Source organism: Pseudopodoces humilis, chromosome 1 (genome assembly GCF_049639895.1).
Source record: "Pseudopodoces humilis isolate 2021_Gansu_Grassland_sample_001 chromosome 1, ASM4963989v1, whole genome shotgun sequence".
In the NCBI taxonomy this organism is placed as follows: domain Eukaryota; kingdom Metazoa; phylum Chordata; class Aves; order Passeriformes; family Paridae; genus Pseudopodoces; species Pseudopodoces humilis.
Genome location: NC_142200.1, coordinates 120,388,301 through 120,407,379, shown reverse-complemented (window position 1 = coordinate 120,407,379; position 19,079 = coordinate 120,388,301). Strand labels below are relative to the sequence as shown.

Here is a 19,079-nt window from a genome sequence, read left to right as displayed (position 1 = left end):
TAACTTCATTTCAACACCATTTGGCTTGTAGCCAAGAGTACTGGAAACATTATGTTACATATCTACACTTCATGGCATTTTATATTCTAATTTGAAATCCTAATTATTTAGCGCTAAATCTTCCCAGTATAATAAATATATTTTATACCAACACCCAGCTTGAAAGAGTGTCTACCATGGAGGTAACAAACAATCATGAATTAAATGAAACATAGCAAAACCAGCAGAATTCTCAAAAATTCTAGCCCTTCAACACTACCTTGGAACTAATACCATAACAAATATTTGTCTACTGCAATTTTATTTATCTGTTCTAGTTTTATGTCAATTTAAATTACTGCCAGTTTTTTTCTAATGAGTTCTTTAAGATCCTACATTGCAAAAGCAGATTAGGAAACTGCTGTAAATTCTGCAGGTTATTTCTTTACAACATCTAGATCAAATTTCAAGGGAAGGAAGAGCTCTACATCCAGCCTGTGTAGAGACAGCCAATGCCTGCTAACAGCTGCCTAACACCCTGCTGCTGCTTGTGGTTATGCATGTCCAGCAGCCAGATGCATTAGCCAACGTGCAACAAATGTTCTGTCTAATGCATATTGCAGAAAAACCTATAAAAAAAGAGGCTAAATTTTCTTCTGTAGAAAATACTTACAAAAACCACCTCAACCAGTTTTTCTCACTGTCTAAAGTATTAAAAACTAAACAGGGAAATTTGTAGTTTATCCATCAGGAATACAAGTTTTCATGTAAAATTAAGAAAATACTTCACTGTAAAAAGGTGAAGTACTGCATTACTAGAATAGTGTCACACAACGAAATGAAGAATGAGAAACTGTGGCATGTTCCTTTAAGCTCAAGCTCTTGGGTAAATATGAACACCTACAGACTGAGGGGGTTATTCTGCATACTCTGGTGAATTCTCAGGAATTAACACATCCAGTCTGTGGTCTTACTAGTACAATTATACAACTTATGCTTTTCATTAATTGCTATAAACCTGAATAACGTTAGCTGTTTAAAAGTTACTTGTGCTTCAGTTTAAGTCAAAAGTATCTAAACTTGTCTCTAAGCAAATGGGAATGTCTACCAGAATTTTAGTGTTTGCTTTTTTACAAAGTTCTTGAAAATAATGGATTAACAGCTGCAGAAATCTGGACAGCTGGGAACAACTATGCCTTAGATCTTCATCCTACTTCCCAACTCATAATAAGATATTGTCTGTTCATCAGCTAATAACTGCTAATGGAGCGGTTTTGTCAGCAACTGCTTCTTCAGATTTCTGCATAAGAAGTTTTAATGTCCATTTTTAATTAAAATCTTAACATTATAAAAGTTGTTGTCAAACTCACCAAAGGTTTAAGGTTAGGTGAAACCTTGAACAGGCTGCTGGTTTAGAATTTCAAACTAGAAAAATAATAGCTATAAAAACCCCTAGGAATTACAGTGCTAGTTATATTTACATCATAGTTTCCCTTTGTGCTTGCAAGTTACTCAAAGTACACATCCTTTGGTAGTATTCTCTTAGTCTCAACCACAAAATTCATGTTCAGCACATTCACACTCCTGATTTGCTTGAGTTAGTGCAAAGGGCTCATATTCCTACATAACATTGCTACACAAGCACATCTCTTCCCCACAGACAATCAAAATACTTGATGGACTGACTTTTCAGTGAGTAGTTTTGGAACTGATATTTAAGAATACTAAAGAAAGAGTCTGTCACACAATTTTTAAGTCTAAAGAGTGACTACTACAGCAATTGATAATAACGCCCAGCCACAAGCACTGCTCCTTTATTACTTCAGGCCCAGTTTTGAAGACATACAGGTAAATCAAAATGCATCTAAATAAAATTGGTCTGATACAGGCATAAAGAAGTATGAACATTGTTACATGTACTAACTACAATACAAAAGCCACCAGAACATCAAACACTGAACTGATGCTTCTAGTTTAACCTTACATGTAAACACAGCTTACATGTAAGAGAATGTTTGTTCTTACAATGCTCTTCCAAAACTGCATGACAATACTGCAAGACTCCTCCTAAAAAAACCCTAATTACTTGCAGTTTTGCCTATGCCAAGTGGAAGACACAAAGTAGAATCTGGGAGAGACACTCTACTTGTTCCCACATTGTACATCTGTAAGAAGCCACATACCTTGGTCAGTGACAACCAACCAATTAATGCTTGTTCAGCTGGTGAAGGTATAAACTTTTCATGAAGCTGTAAAGCTATCAGAAGTTGACTCAAAATAATTATAACTGTTGTCTATTCACCATTACTGTCAAACATGAACCAAGTAAGGATTTATGGGTTTGAGACTTAAAGAAGTAATGTATGGCATATTAAGAACTTAATATACCACTATCAGAATGAAGTCTCAGTAATTTATTTTTTATACTGGCCAATTTAATATCAATCTGTTGACAAAGTTATGCTGATACTAGGAGGTCGCTGCTGATTAGGTTGTTTGCTTAAAAGAGGAAGATCTGCTCTTTCTGTTCCATATATCAATTTTTCCTCCTGAAGACTGCAAGCTGAAAACCTGTTCGCCTCTGTACCAGAGACACCACCACGATTATTTGGAACTGGGACACCACTGACCTGTTCAAAGGATTTACTAAACACAGTAGTGGTCGTTCTGGCCAGGCTGTGGCTGCCAGGCTTAGGCAGGGACTGGCTGGTTGTCAGTGTCAGTCTCTTCAGAGAGACAAGCTCTAGATTCTCACTCAAGGCTCTCTGAGTTTGTTTTCGTGATAAATGCTCTCTGCAGGTTTCCCCTTCTTTTTCTTTTCCTCCAGGTTTGTTTCCTCCAGACCTTCGTTGGCTCTTCCCTAAGAGGTTCTTGCTGCTCATGGTGCTGCTGTTGGATAGGGCAGACTGACTTGCACCAGAAGTAGCCCTAGAGTAAAACCCTTCATCGGTTTCAGATACTTCTATCAGTTCTTCTTCAATTGCTAAATCAGAATTATCTGCATGGTAGAAACAGAAATAAAAAATTAGCAATTGACTGTCTCACATTCATTGATTTTACGTATTTTTAAATTTTGATATTTATAAGCACGAAGCCATAAAGCAGTAGAACAGAGAACAGAAGACAACGCTTACCTATTCCATGACATTCTGGAATTAAGGTTCATTAGGATATTACAGCAAGTAATGCCGCATTAACTACATCAAAAGCATGCCCCCAATCTCATTTTGATGTGATTTTGAAGGAAACAAAAAAAAATAAAAATGCAGTCTTGTTAATTCATGCAGGAAATTAGAAACTTAAAGATTAGAAAGTACCATACAGAACAAAAATAGTGTAAATCTTATTTTGAGCAAGTGATCCACTACAGGATTTGGCAAAGCTTGTTAATTACAGAGGTACATGATCAATGCCCCAGGACACCCAATATGGCACCTGCACATTTAGCAACCCAAGGATGCTTTAGGACTGAAAGGTCACTTTCTGCATCACAGGTCTGGTGTTAAGAGTTGGAAACTCAAGCCCAACATGAGATCTCCAGTACACTGTGAAAGGTAGAATTTGTGAAATCTGAGTTACATAGCAAGATACTTTTAACATCTACTTTGATGGATTTTTCATACCACTGGTCACTGGATCTTGTAAACTCACAAAAGTATGCTTAATAAACTCAAAGGTATGTTGAGTCTTGGTGTATTTTCTCCAGATTAAATATATCTACTTGTATGTCATCATTGTCTGTGGCACAGACAAAAAGCTGTGTGCAATACATGCAACTGTGTTATTACACATGCAAATAGTAACTGCATACTTTAATTCTTGAAACATGCAGCAGTGACCCTTTCAATCAACAGCGGTACCTTTGAGTGCAGCTACAAGTGCTCTGCTAAAACTGCACTCTGCCAGATGAGTTTATTCCATCCTCCATCATTTTTCTTACAGATTTTTGCCTCCTGATTTCTGGCATGCTTTTGCTGTCAGTTCTAGGATCTGTAGCTGTTTCCTGTACTCCCTGTAAATGCTGAACATCATTCTCTGCTAGAGCTCTGCTCTTTTCCCCATTCCCGGTCCTCTCTCCAGCCACACTTGTGACACTAATCTCAGGTATGATAAAGTTGCCCAATTCAGTAGCATCATTACCATTCTCTGGTTGTTCTAGAATTAAAGATGGATAAGAAAAAAAAAAAAACAAAAACAAAACAACAAAAGATGTCTGAAACAAAATATGAAACAAAAGCCAATAGATACAGATGATTTAAGCATTATAAATTAAAGCAGATGTACACATATTAACCTCTTGTTAATTAGCAACATTAGCAAGTATGAAATTTTGCTTTATTTCTAAAATGGCTGTCTTCAATCTTCCAGTTATTGGCCTACACCACATACTGAAAAGGCCATCTTTCAAAACTGAAATTTCTAAGGATCATGAAACAGGTTATCAGAAACCAAAGAACAGTTCATAATTCTCTTTTATTACTATATTCTCTGTATCACCATGCTAGAGTGAAACTTACTTTTACAAAGAAATGGCATATCAACTTCATATATCATCATTCAAGACTAGAAATTCTACATATACAATGTCATGACGTTGTACCTTGGTCAGCTTGAAAAGTAACAGTGAGACAACAAAGCCAGCTCAAGCACACTTAGATTTCCATTCTCTTCCTTCATTTCAAGCAACTGTTTCCAACCAGAAAGATATTTCTGGATACCCCAGAAAAACTAGTGGAGAAGAGTGCTGTGGCACAGAAACTTGACAAGATTAAAAATGCACTAAAAGCACAGCTCAGAATAAAGCTCAAGTCCTGTTTCATTTGTAACACAGCTCTTTCAGACCAGAGGATTAAGTAAGGGCCACCTATACTGCACAGGTCTGCTCCTGCACATGACAGAAGCACACTGAACTGACAGTATGAAGTCCAAAACCAGAGGAATTCACAATGAGATGATTTTTCACAGTGGCAGCTCTAATGCTCTTTAATTCAAGGGGATCCCCTCTTCCTCCTGTCCCCTCACTGAAGAGTCTTGTGCAAGCACAGGGTACTTCTACGTCAAGTAGCTCCAGCATTGGGCTCTTCACTACCATTTGTGCTGTCTGATCACAACTCAGCTGGAAGGTTATTCTGGCAGGGATGGACATCAGTGTCCCCTGGGCTAAGGGTTATCCCTTATTCTACCTGAAAATTCTAATCATCCTAAGTCTTTCTAACTAATCCATGACCAGTCAAAATATTTATTTAGCAAGCTGCACCATCCAAATGAAATGGCATTAATAACTGATGCTATTTCTCACTAAATTCCTGGTATTTGGGAGGAAACTCAAGATAGAACTAGTGACTTGTAACAGCACTTTCTTCAAAAGCCTTCTATTTTCAGAAGCAAAAGTGACAAAGAGCACCATGAACTGCAATAGTAATAATAATTAATAAGCAATTGTTATAATGATACCACCATCAAAACTAGCCTTTTTTTTTTTTTTTTAAAAACACAGGAGCAGAAAGGCTAGTGAGAAGACCAATGCTCTGATTGGTCTTAGTGCTCTAACTTCACTGGAGTGAGGAACTTGTGCCTCTCCAATGGCAATCTTTGAAACTCCTTCCTGCTGCCCCAGAGAGATAAAAGAACAGAAGAGAGCTTAACTGTCAGAAAAGCACTAATTATCCAACTCCAAAGAAAGAAGACTCAAAGTACACAGCCAAAATCAGAAAGACAGAGGAAGATTTATTTTTTTTGTTAAAGGTTCTGTATAAAAGCAATGCCCAGTTATTGTTATTTGGTGGTATGCACTTCTAAATGTAACATCCAGCTGTGATATCAGCACTTTACCCAGTATTGCTGCATTCCCACAGCTGAGTAACCATTACTACAATGAACTGAGGAAACAAAACCTGAAAAGTTAAAAGAGTCATCATAATAACATCTAAAGGAAATATACCTTTCTCTGAATTTAACTGACTACAGAAGGAAACCTAATGGAAAACACAAGATACTGAGTATCTCAACTCCCATTAATACTGTCTACCATAGCATCTACAGTCTTGGGACAGGGACAAGACTACACAATCCACACCCTTCATAGCAGCATACCCTCCTTATTATACAACTTTTAAGGACACCCAAACTGAACCTTCAGCTTCATAGTGACTGGTGGTGAAGATAATACTGCTTTCAAGCTGGACAGCTCTGGGGGTCTAGTCTTTGAGAGGCAACCATTAATACCTAGTGCACAAGGTAATGTAACAGAAGAAAAAACCAAGGACACTGCTGAACAGTGTAGAGACAAAAATGATTAATTATGTCAGTTGGATTGTAAACATAGATATACTCACAGCAGTTGAATGAAAATGTATTTGGTGTCACATTTCTGAATGCTTGGAGCAGGACAACCAACCTTGAAATATGTATTTTGTGTTTACTAACTACTAAAACTTAATTCAAGATTATAGTCTACCTAATTATGGTTGCCCAGATCATTTACCTCAGACAGCACAGGCAAACTGTCCATTCAGATTGTAATTCAATTTTAACCCCCACAAATTGAAGCTACATGTCCTGCACAACTGTGTTAGCCTATTTAATTAGTCATAAAAGCACCAGGCTTATGCTCCAAGACTAGCATTAACTTCAGACTCTTGTATGATACAATTATTTCAGGAATTAATATTGCTAAAAAAAAAATTAAGAAAATTCTCTCCATGGAGAGGATTCAAAGACTAGCATTTTTAAACCTTGTGTACTACAATAAAGACAATTTCTGCAGTGAAGAAAAAAGAAATTTCTTGTCCTTCTTTGCTACTTGATGGCTTTGTTTTTGTGTTATGTATCTTACCAACATCTGGTCAGCTCCTCTCAGTCTGTTAAATCAGAGTATTTCTCCTACACACAAGAGCTAATGCTCCCCTTCAGGTGTGATAATTTATAGGCACTCCAATCTAATAGCACTAAATAATTTGTTGCTAAGTATCAGCTCACTCCATATACATTACCCATTTCCGATTAGATGGATTCATTTTGCAAATCACCCTCACCTTTAGCACCTCTGAAGTACCTGTCTGTGAAGTCCAAATTCACATTAGTAATTGAATTGAAAATGTCCTTCTAAGTAAGTGCTCCTAAATGAGCAAATTACAGGGTTAAGGAACACAATATTCAATGTTAACTCAACCTTTATTCAAAACTGACTTCAATCCAGAGTTCTAGCAAAGGCTAGCAAGATCTAGTATCTGAAAACTTTTGAAGTAAAAGAAATTTTTTAAAATATAAAGAAACTATGGCCCATGCTTCTCAGCTGTAAATGTGATTCACTGGGGTTCTTCTATTTTATTTTACACACATTAGTGATTGGAAATTGCTGCCTTTGCTTCCCCAAGAGATAATTTGATTCATCAGTTCTCCTAGTTCACATAATGTATAACAGCAAATACCTCTCAGCTGTCTCCTCTGACTTCCAAATCCATTTATACTAATTTTTATTACAATGAAAATAGAAATAACCCCCCAAATACATTTTTCGTCTTACACTGTGTGAGAGAGAGTGAATAATGGTCAAGAGGTACAAGGTTTGTCATCTAATTTCTACCAATTCCAGTATTAATTTTCATTTGAACAAGAATGTTTAAGCACAAGCCTTGATACTCTTTCTGCATGCCAATCCTGAAGTTGTATTTTGTATCTTTTTTTCCTCAGGAATTGTGTGGCACTGAATTAGGTTATTGAATTAGGTTATGAATTAGAATTCTGAACTACGGGAGACCATCCACTTTGACTTCAGAAAGGCTGTCTGAGTCACAAACAAAAGATTTGTTAGGATTTTATAATGAGAATTTTGAGGAAATTAGCCAAAGTGATTTATGCATGGAATATTTACCACTTAACACAATTGACAGTCACTTAGCTAGATACCACAGATTCAGCTCTGGACTCTAAATTAGCCTAATGATTGCATAGCTTTCAAATTTACAATTACTCCCACAACCTGCCACATATTCCATTCCAACCCACCTTACACCAAGTGATTTTCTTCCTCTTCATTAAATCCTGTACTGTTGAGACAAGTCCAACAGAAAGCCAAACAAAATGTTGACATGAGCTGTTTTGAAAAAGTTCTTAGTCTTTCAATCTTCATCCCTGAACACTGACGACTCACTCCTTGCTCGAGTTGCACTAACTAGATTATTGCTGTTTCTCTCAACTTGTCCTACTTTATAAGACTCTCATAAAACAGCATTCCACTCCACTTCTGAGTTCAACTGGTATTCTTATTTCCCTTTCACCTTACTGTTATCTGCTGCAGGGCAACTTGTCTCACACTTTCTTCCTTGAACTTCACCCAGTCACACTGCCTGCATGGAGGCAATAACTGTAAAAAATTCTCTATTTCTGTATTTGCTGAAAATTTTGCATTCTTATAAGGATGTATCCATACTCATTTTGTACCATTTCCGTCCCCTGTAAACACAAAGGGAATGTTTATTATAATACACTTTCAATTTCTCTGGATGACCTAGCACTCAGTATCCTTGATCTATGTTACTCTCCACCATCTCATTTGAATAAGCACCAAAACCACTCAAAAAATAATAGCTAACAAAACTGACAAGCTTTAGAGGGCATTTGTCCATTTAAAAGCTAAGATATCATACTGTTTTCTTGCATCTGGTCAATAATTCATGCTTAATAACTTTAAGGCTGAAGAAAGAAAAATAAAATGGTCCATAGCAGCCTTGAGACAACAGAAATGACTCATCTCACGAAAGACACTAATGCTTTGCTCCTCAGGTTTGTCTGACAGTTTTAAGCAGCTTTTAATCAAATGAAATGGAATTTGGTTATTTTACCTTTCTTCTCTGTCCTTCACCCCCTCTGGCACCTTATCATTGTAAGCTTACCACAAATGTGTTCTACCACCAAGTGTTTCTCAACACCTACCTGAATTATCTCTTGGCCTACTTATGACAAGTAACTTAGCAAGATTTTTTGAACTGAGCTGTCCGTATCCTACAAAAGCTCACTTCGGACATATCATACAAAATCTCCAGTGAACCTTTTGAAAAAACACTCTTATCTACCCTCCTCATGCTCTTAGCCTGTTACTAGGATTACAATCCCAAAAGAACAATTGCCAATTCTGATTGCTGGTCCAGTGGCTCTTCCCTCATCTGAAGATGGCAAAGATAGTGAAACACAACATTAAGATTCACACAATCTCTTGTTGGTACTTCTACTTCTGCAGTATATTCAGCACCATTTTCCCCCCACTTTTTGGCCCAGACTTGTGCTCTGCTTTGTGGAAGCCCTTATATTAGTTTGCCCAAATATACAGGCTTTGGCTGGAACAGAGACAATTTTCTCCACAGCAGCTGGTATGGGGCTGTGTTTTGGATTTGGGGTGGAAATGGTGTTGATACTTTATTGATAGAGGGGAATTTTTGTTATTGCTGAGCAGTGCTTGCACAGATGCAAGGCCTTTTCTGCTCCTCACCCCACCAAGTGAGCAGGCTGGGGGTGCACAAAAAGCCGGGAGGGGACACAGTTGGGACAGCTGCCCCCACCTGACCCACAGGGTATCCCAGACCATGTAACATCATAGTCAGTATATAAAGTTGTGGGAAGAAAAAGGAAGAGGGGGGGATATTTGGTGTTTGTCCTCCCAAGTAACTGTCAGGCGAGATGGAGCTCTGCTTTCCTGGGCATGGCTGAACTCCTGCCTGCCCAGGGGGGAGTGGTGCATGAATTCCCTGTTTTGCTTTGCTCACAGGCACAAGCAAAAATTTGATTTATCTCATTAACTGGATTTAGTTCAACAAGATTTCTCACTTTTACTCTTCCAGTTCTCTCCCCCATCCCATTGTGGGGAGTGCATAAGCAGCTGTACAGGGCTAACTTGTTGTGTGGGCTTAAACCACAACACCAAAACAAAGTAATTTATCCCTCTATCCTTATATCCAATTCTTATTTAAGTACTTTAAGACAGATGAGGTCTGTGGTAAAGTTGTTAAATATGTATTTTCCTTCAGAAAAAACTAGAAACTAGTTTTCAAGAGGAAGCAGGAACATAATTTTCTAAGGGAGCAGTAATTGTGTACATGTCCCTTTAACAAAAACGGTTTGTGTGCGCTGTGGGTTTTTTTAAGACATGGTTAAGGAAATAAAGAATATACTTCATCTGAATTGTGTTGAAAATCCCATCCATCAGTCAAGAAAATAAAAACCTCCAAAGTGCTGCTTGCCTATAAGCAATAAATATGTGAAATAATAAAATTCTCAGTATTATTTTAAAAACGTGGGAAAAGTTAAGAATTCATTGCAAAATGTGTTTCTTACCATGCCTTTTCCATCTATGCCCTCTTATAGACATGCTAGTCACAGCATTTCTTGATATTCTGGATGAAGTAGGTGTAATTTCAAATTGAATGCATCTTGCACCTTCTCTACTAGATATTATGGCACCCTGAGGCAGTGAAGCTTTTATTGCATTAGCAACCTAGAACAGAAGAGATGCACTTTAGTTCCTGTGACAAAGGTCCAAATTTTAGAAGAATTCTGTTGGGGGTTCTCACTATTTCAAGAAGAACACTATATACAGTTCCAATTTCTGGTCACCCTTTTGCATGGTATATAAAGAATGCTGGTTACAATTAGCTCTCAGAACTTACACTTGCCCCTTTCTTAATAGAAAGTTTCCAGTTTCAAGACATGACTACTGCTTGAGGGTTCTGCTGCACTATTATCTTAGTTCTGAAGACTTGGAAGTGCTCTTCTGAAAACAGCTCGGTCACAAGGAAACATGCCACCACGACTAAGCGCAGTGAAAAGCCCTGTGTAGTGTGCATTTACAGACTGAGCTGTTTGCACAAGCTCACAACATAGACTGGGGTTCCTGGTATCATCTTGTATCATGCATGCTCACAGCAAGGACTTCCCAGGCTAAAAATTCTACTCAACAAACTGCTGAAATAAAATACCTACCAGCAGAGGTTCTGGATACAGTTCAAGCTGTGCTCTATACAAAACGTCTTCCATAGCTTTACGAGCCAGATCCCACTCTCCATTATAACTGCAAAGGTAAAATCATGTGTAATAATAAGCACCTATGTCGACAGATGAACCTTCTTTGTCACACAACCTTCACAGCTCTGGTGTACCTTGAGAGTTCAGCTAAGAGGATTTGATCTACTTGTGTTTGTAAGCAGTAAGCCTGCTAATTAGAGAACTTAGAAGTAGCATCTATGGAGACAAAGTTTTATTTTCATTGGCCACCCCAAGCAGTCTAAAAATTGTATTAGCTGTTCATCAGCTAGTCACAAAATACTCTGAAATACAAACGGGATGTTTTAATATTACTCCACCTTTTGAGTATTCGTGTATTACTAGTCTCCAATTATTTCAGCTACTAAGTAAGCCTCACACATTAACATGACTACCAAAGGGTAGATAACACCAGCATTCAGAGAAAAAAACATAGCCTCTTTTCCTTAACTAGACTGATGTTAAAACTAACCATGCAAAAATGTGGACAGCAGACAATGGCTGGAAAAGGCTTTTTACAGTATTTTCTTCCCACCAGTAGTTACACCTATCAAGTGCTGCTCCAGCCGTCTTTCTCCAGTATGACATAGGTAACTTCATCCAACTATTGGAAAATGTCTCCTCCCATGGACCTTATTGCTAGACACAACATCTGCCCATAGGAAAACATAATGACTCCAAGGTAGCATGTCTGAACAAGTACACAAATTAGGTTGGCATTTCTCTATTTGTTTCCGTATTAGAAAAAACCCAACTTACAAGGAATAATAGATCCCTGTTAGCATTTGCACCATGAACTCAGATGAAACTGGAATCCTACTGTTGACTCCCTTGTACTTTCTCACTTGTTGGCGAGGATATCCACAGACACAAATTCTAAAGAAATCATACACTTGTCGTTAGTAAATAATGTGGAATCACCTTTGTGGTTTATATACCTTCAATACTTCACCAGTACTGATCCGTTTTAAGAAGCCCCAAGTTACTTCTAAAAATTCAAGAATGACATACAGGACAACTTTCTTATGAAGAGAGACTTAGTAACTGCCCAAATGCAAAATATCTGTATTTTTTAAATTTTTTAATCTGCATTTTTTTAATCTGTGAAGTATTTTGTGCTGTAATTTTCACATTTACAATCCATGTTTGTAATTTAAGGAAGTGATAAAAAATGAATTAGCCTTACTAGAAGAAAACCCCCTAAATTCCACACTGCTCAAACCAATTAAAAGAGTGATTCTATATCTCCAAATAGCAGACTATAGATTCCACCACATATTGAAAGATATAGATTCCACCACTTATATGAAAGATATTCTGGGCTTCTGACACATATTCCCCATATTCTAACATGCTGTCTATTCCAAAATGCTGTCAGGGTAAGATTTTCAATAAGCAGAGAAACATGAATGACAAAGTCAGTCAGGAACAAAAAATAATGAAAGAAGTTAAACTGTACAGCATTAAATCAGTATCCAAACATTCAACATCTTGAAGCAGAAAGACTTGCTTGCATCTGCTGGTAACTTGCTTGGGGTTTTTTGGGATGCTTTAAAAATTCCAAACACAATCAAAACCTAATCAAGCAGAATAAGCAACATCAGTCTCATTTCCACAATCCTTAGCTTCTAAGTATTTTTTACCTCGTATTTCAGAGCATTTTATCTAACAAAGATCTTGTAATTACTCTTGTAAATATTGCCAAGTACTCCAAACTCCTAAGTCTCTTGCCTCCTTTGAAGAGAAGGAAATCTCACAGGCATCCATTATAATGCTTTAGTTGTGAGAGAAGTCCAGGAGCTATCCTAGGAAAAAGTTGCTGCAGTTGGCTTCTCGGTCTCTTGGGCTTCCCAAGTTAAGGAGAGCATTCTAATTTTTTTCTTAACATTCCACTTTTGAAAATCCAGAGACAGACATGTTTACTACCCATTTCTCTTCTTTGAGAAAAGATACTGATCAAAAAATAGACACTGTAACTAAAGCTGAGGTAGGCTTGTTTTGTTTTGTTTTGAGGTCAGGAGGGGTGTGTTGGCATTATTGTTTTGGCTTTTGGAGCAACAGCTGATTTTGGAAATACTCAACGTATCCATAAAAATGAATGTATTTCTAGTTCCAACACCTACTATAATTACAAGAAAGTTTCAACCTGCACAGCATCTGTATTTAGCAAACCTGCAATGCAAAATATACCACACATCTGAAAGACACTTCCTGCTCTCTTTAGTTCACACAAATACAACTACTGTTATTAAAAACAAACAGTTCCCTTTGACTTCTCCTCTTAAAGGAGAAGCTTAACCTGCATATAAGCCAGGTTATTGTTCCCCATTTTGAGATCTCAACCCAAAGTTATGGAAGATATATTTAAAAAGCAAATAATGCAGCTGTAAACACCTATGAGAAAAAGTCAAGTTTAAAAGCAGCCTTTGGGAACTCAAAGCTTGTTTTTATAAAAAAAAAAACAAACCTGACTGTATTTCAAGCTGGAAATGCCCTTTTAAGAGTAAACAACCTACAGAAATTACCTTGAACAAATTTGACACAATGACTGAAGAGACATTGCAGGCATGTAGCTTAAGGCAGCATTGTAGCAGCGCAGAAGGAAAGTCAGCACTTCAAACCTGGGATTTGAAAGAAACATTGGAATTCCATTACCAACTTTATTTTTTGAAAGAAAACAAATTTACAGGGAAATTTAAGAGTCATTTGAACAGTTCTGGTATTGTATATCAATACAATCAACAACTGAGTAAGCTTTTCCTCTACATGTAGTAACGTGCCCTGCTGATCCTTCCTCATCTACATTTACACGTGTTTAGAAACAAAAAGGCACATGACAAAGCACAACATACACCCATCCTCCTTCAGTCTGCAACTATACAAAAAATTAGAAGCTCAGATCCATTATGGACTCTCAAGCAAAATCCCATGATACAATTTCACCTGTTCTGGGCTGTCAGCATCTCCCTCTGAGGATGAGGTCCACTGTACACAACCCTGGACAAACCGTGCTGTGACAAAGCTCCTTCAGTGAGAGCCATGGAGCCAATGCTGGAAGGCTAAAGGAAAAAGGGGTCATTCAGAGCATGTCCACCCCAAATCTTGCTCTAATGCAAGTGAAAATAGACAACAATAAGCATCACCATATTTATATATAAATTTTCAACAGGCTTAATTTTATCTGCCTGTTTAGATGTTATCTGTTTGTTTTGCACCAGATAAGGTACATGGTTTCAGAAAATAAAAGAGACATAATTGCTGTATGGGTATTATGCCATTATGACTATTCTACCTTGAAAAGGTCTCAGAGACCAGTTAGCAGCACTCAGAAATCTCAGAAGTACGCTCCTATGTCATCATACAATATATTAACACTACTTTTCACTTAGGTTCTAAACAAACAGGCCCCCATAGCATACTGCCCTTCTCAATCAGGAATTTCACTCTGTAGGTGTGAAACTTACTTCATGATAGATTGAAGGTTTGGACAAAGATGGAATTGTGAAACTCAGCACTTTGCTTTGTCCCTCTTTGTCAACTATCTCCTGAAAAATACAGAAGATATCAATGGTTACACTGTACTACAGAAAACAAACATCCTAAAATGTTAGATACTATTTATTATAGGGAGAGATAGGGATACTATAACAATCCAAGCTACAAGCTAGAAATTATCTCTCTATTTGCTTTCTATCACAGCATGTTTTGTTTGTTTATGAAAACTCTTCAAATAACTTAGCCAAGGGCACATCCATTTGCATGCATAATCCACTTTAAAAACATTAACAGGACACATCATGTTTAAAACATTATCTTTTTTCAATTATACACTATTTGCTAATTGTGAGGCTACTTTCCTGAAAGATACCACCACAGCAGTGGCTGACAGACTTCTTGTCCCTGTAAGTTAACAGAAGACTAATGGGTAAGGCAAAACGAGATGTGGTTTTGTACCACAGAAGAGCACTGGAGTATTTAAAATAAAAAATTTTTAAAGATCCAAAGCAGACCTGACTGAAACAAGCACCACACACTAGATTTTACTTTCCTCTTCTCTAAATTTCAGTAGCTGATTTCATGTATCCAGCAGCAGTAATTAGAGAGAAGTTTCAGTGTCTCCTAACACCCATGTGTTGGAAGGCTGAAGGTCTAACTTCACATAGTAATTATTAAAACTCCTGTCTTAAAATAAAATATAAAGCAGTAAAGGAAGACTGAAAAAGATCAAAAGGGCACACAGAGCTGCTCCTTCTGAAAAGCTGCACAGCTCTTCTGCTCTCCAAATAAACCCCAACACTTGAATTTTTAATATAGCCCCTGCATCAGTGTGGAAAACACGTTCCTCAATATGTCAGGAGAAAGAAAATGGCTACATCCAAACTTCTAAATTCTAAAAATAATATTTGAATTCTTCATTATAATCAGATTTCTAATTAAGTTTAAGGAGTACATTTCAAGATCTGAAGTGTATTAAAAAAAATCCTGATAACTACAGCTAGGAAAGCAAAAACTTTCAACCACATGCACTACCACTGTATGTCCCTAAGCTGAAGGTAGAACAAACCATTTCATGATCTCAGGGTTCAGCCACAATAATTCCACACCCCTCACAATGTAGCAATTTTTAAATTATTCTGAATAATATTTTTCATTTTCCTTCAGTAAAAAACTGCAGGACTCTACTGAACATGTTCAGCTTTCAGAGTCCATTGTACATTTTACACAGGAATTACTATTTATATTAGGCTTTGCACATCCTCTTGGTTTTGAAAACATAAAATAGTTGGTTGAAGAGAAAATAAGTACCTAAGCAGGTCACCTACTATCTTTTCAACCTGTATACTAAAGAACAATATCATCTTGATTGTTTCAGTTATAAATTTTATACAACACCAGCAGCAGGGAAGTCAGCTTGAGTACCCTGGCACTGTTTAACCATAAGCAGTCCTTATGCCTTAAAGCAATATAGGGAAAAAAGTTCCCAAAAGTCATGCTGATCTACAGCTTCCTGGAGAAGCTGGCTGTGAAAATCTTATGACCCCAGGCAGCTGAAGACAGAAAGCCAAGTTACTAATTGAGAAAGAAACTGTTCACAGCTAAGAGAGTATGTTACCAGACTGGTTTCAAGCTTAACTGTAAATGTAATCTCTTCTGGGAGAAGAACAAGTGATTACAGCCACATCCATGAACCACTTGAAATTACTTCATCATGGATATAAAGGAGTGAATTGCCTTAAGGCTTAAGATAAGACTAAATGCTTTTCAGGAATGTTCTTGTCAGATACAACTAAGCATACAGAAAAGGCAGGAAGCCTGTAGTCTGCCTCAAGAGGAGTGGAATGTAAGAGCTCAGGTCTTTTAAATTAGACTCCTGAGTGAAAAAGACATTTTCACTTCCTTGGTGAAGACACCTGTGATTATCTCTAGGAGATGGATAGCAGCTGCCTTCTCCAGATCTTCAGAATGAAGAGACTGGAAGTTTCATGTCACAAAAAGCCTTCCTAAAACAACCAGAACAAACTACAGACAAGAATCCCAACAGCCATAATAAAACACTAAGTATTTTTAAATAGCCATAAAAAGACTAAAATATGGTGCTTTTAAGGGTTCCTTATTAATTCTGTTCTTCAAAGCATATATGTAGCAACAAACAGGCTATTTTCATTAAAAGAATTTTTAAAATGTCAAGGTTACTTCAAAACGGATACCTTTCATTTCTCAAAGCTAAGCAAAGTGTTCAGCAGTCAAGTATTAGTTGAAAGTAATTTTTTTGTGATTTTAGTCCAGATAGTCAAAATACCCCAGAAAATACAGGCAACAATTTCAAAAGCAGTGCCTCGAAAAATTCTCAAGCAGAATGTGAGTTTAATCACCATACCAAGAAATAAGTAACAAAAAATTCAAGAACCACAGAAAGAACAGAGAAAATATTGACCAAAGAATGAAAGTTCATGTTGCAGACTTCTGACATACATCAATTTGAAGAGCTGAGACTAAAATAATCATTTCAATTCTAAGGCAAAATGTTGAAATACAAACCAAGTTATAAACTCCTAGGAGAAGAGCCTCTATGCATCCACTGCTCTGCAAATCTCTGCTGACTGAGACAGCAAGGTAGCACCACATCAATTCTGGCAGAAACTGCAGCGTAAACCGAAGCAATTCTTCATCACCACTGCGATAGAACTCAAAGAGCTGATGGCAAACTGGCTCCAGAAGCTGAAATACAATTAACAATCAAGAATGAATAAAACATTACAAAAATCTGCAACTTTGTCCAGATCAATCCTTTAGCCAAAACTGTAAACTGATAAAAATGACATTTTAGTTATTAGGGCATAACTGATACAATAACTGCCCAAGTCACACACTTTCATGCCTATAATATACTTTCAGATTATAAAAGCAGAGCCATTCATCCTACGTGAATAAAAAAATTCCAGTGGCTGCTTTGCCTCATTTTTGGCTCACTTCCTTCAGTCTCAAAGGCAAAAAAATTGAGGTAGTTATCACATAACTCATACCTCTGAATACATCTGTAATACACAGACAAAGTACCTGAAGAAAAGGTCTTGTTATTTTACAACTCCAACAGCATACAAAAAATGAAGCTAGAAGCTTTACCCATCTAGTGAGAATGAGCTTTACACCACTTAAATTCCAAGCATTACAAAAACTCAGCACACAATAGAATTAGTTTATTTTCCCACTCTCATTAAAATCTTCTAGAAGCTTCAATGTATTTATACATTTGAAACAGAAATGGGAAGCCTCAATAGTAATTTTAGAATCAAATTTGTTAAGCCGATCCAAATGGATGTAAAACACTGAACTGGAAGTAATATACTGAGCTAGATCAAGTTAAAAAAAGATTTAATAACAATTAAGCTATCAGCCTGCACTGTGTTCCTGAATTTAATGTGCCTTCTTGTGCTACCACCTATCTTTGACATAAGGATGAAACACTGTTAACCACCACGTGTCAGTGTAGGGAAATAAGGAGATTTCCTAATTTTCTCCAATTAGAAAATATTGTCAAAAACAGCAGGCACTTTCAAAGCCAGCTGAACTACTAAATTCAGGTCTGTAATTTGTCTAGATCACAACTTCAGTTTTAGTAGAGTAAGTTTTCAGAAAAATAAGAAAGCCAGTTCTATATTCATCCCTTTACTGAAGCAAAGGCAAAATCACCAGGGAGACCATGCTAGAAAAATAGCTGTTTGCTTTCCTAAGCTTTTCCTCCATGAAAAAAAGTCAAGTCAACATTTCTTACCTCCCAAAGTTACTTCTGAAACTGAATGATCTTAGCAGATTTGAGTTCTTTTTTAAGAAGTAATCTGGGACAATCTGATCCATTCTAAAAAAGAGGAGCTTTCAGCTTCTGAGATATAACTTCACTTTGCAAAAATCATCTCTGAAAAATCTACAGTAAAGGCAAAAAAGCCACACCAAGCCAAACTAGTCATCAGTTTTAAGAGGAGTACAACAAAGATCCTTCTTTTAGAAAACTTTACCAGCAGAATTGTGTTCCATTTTCAGCTTACATTTTGCACACAATTTGCATCCTTTCCATAAAGAAGTTTCAGTTCTGAACGATGCGCTTGAACTTTAAAAGGCACGTAAGTAGCTGTGCCAGGTATCCATGTTTACATCATTATCTCACTTGAGACAGCTTTGTATCAGCACATTTAAATGTATAATCAGTACAAAACCAGATTTTCTTCCTCAAAATGCCACCACATGCTATAACCTAATATCAAAACGCACTAATGACGGTTGCTGTTTCAAGATATCATTTTGAACTGAACAGTTCTGAAAGAACTAGACTGAGACATCTTTTAATGCTGGAACAGAAGACTGTCCAAGCAATTTCATCTCTCTTCCTTTTAAGCTGCACCCAAGTGTGTTAGACACTCCAAACACTTGCTATTTCCTAATGCAAAAGCCTGATTGGCTCCTATCTAAAAAGAGAGCAAGAGTGTTTTAAGTAAAAAGCAAAAAGTCTTCAATCTTTGAAAAAAACCCTGTCACATATTTATTTAATTCTTTTTTACCACTGGAAGTCT

At 37.0% G+C, this 19,079-nt stretch overlaps 1 protein-coding gene across 6 annotated transcripts in view; it reads right to left on the bottom strand.

The window, feature by feature from the left end:
* Positions 1–2,378: 2,378 nt before the first annotated feature.
* Positions 2,379–19,079, bottom strand: part of HYCC1 (hyccin PI4KA lipid kinase complex subunit 1) — a 55,088-nt gene continuing 38,387 nt past the window's right edge. For 5 of the 6 annotated variants that reach the window (XM_088058440.1, XM_088058424.1, XM_005518871.3 and 2 more), the window contains exons 4-11: positions 17,053–17,232; positions 14,478–14,558; positions 13,957–14,072; positions 13,539–13,634; positions 11,773–11,889; positions 10,954–11,041; positions 10,309–10,468; positions 2,379–2,977 (exon numbers count right to left, since the gene is read on the bottom strand). In XM_088058440.1, coding sequence (XP_087914566.1) covers positions 2,421–2,977; positions 10,309–10,468; positions 10,954–11,041; positions 11,773–11,889; positions 13,539–13,634; positions 13,957–14,072; positions 14,478–14,558; positions 17,053–17,232 — 1,395 coding nt within the window. In that variant the 3' untranslated portion in view covers positions 2,379–2,420. Of the gene's footprint in view, positions 2,978–3,839; positions 4,135–10,308; positions 10,469–10,953; positions 11,042–11,772; positions 11,890–13,538; positions 13,635–13,956; positions 14,073–14,477; positions 14,559–17,052; positions 17,233–19,079 lie in introns of all 6 variants that reach the window. The other variant, XM_014248641.2, reaches the window with a different exon arrangement.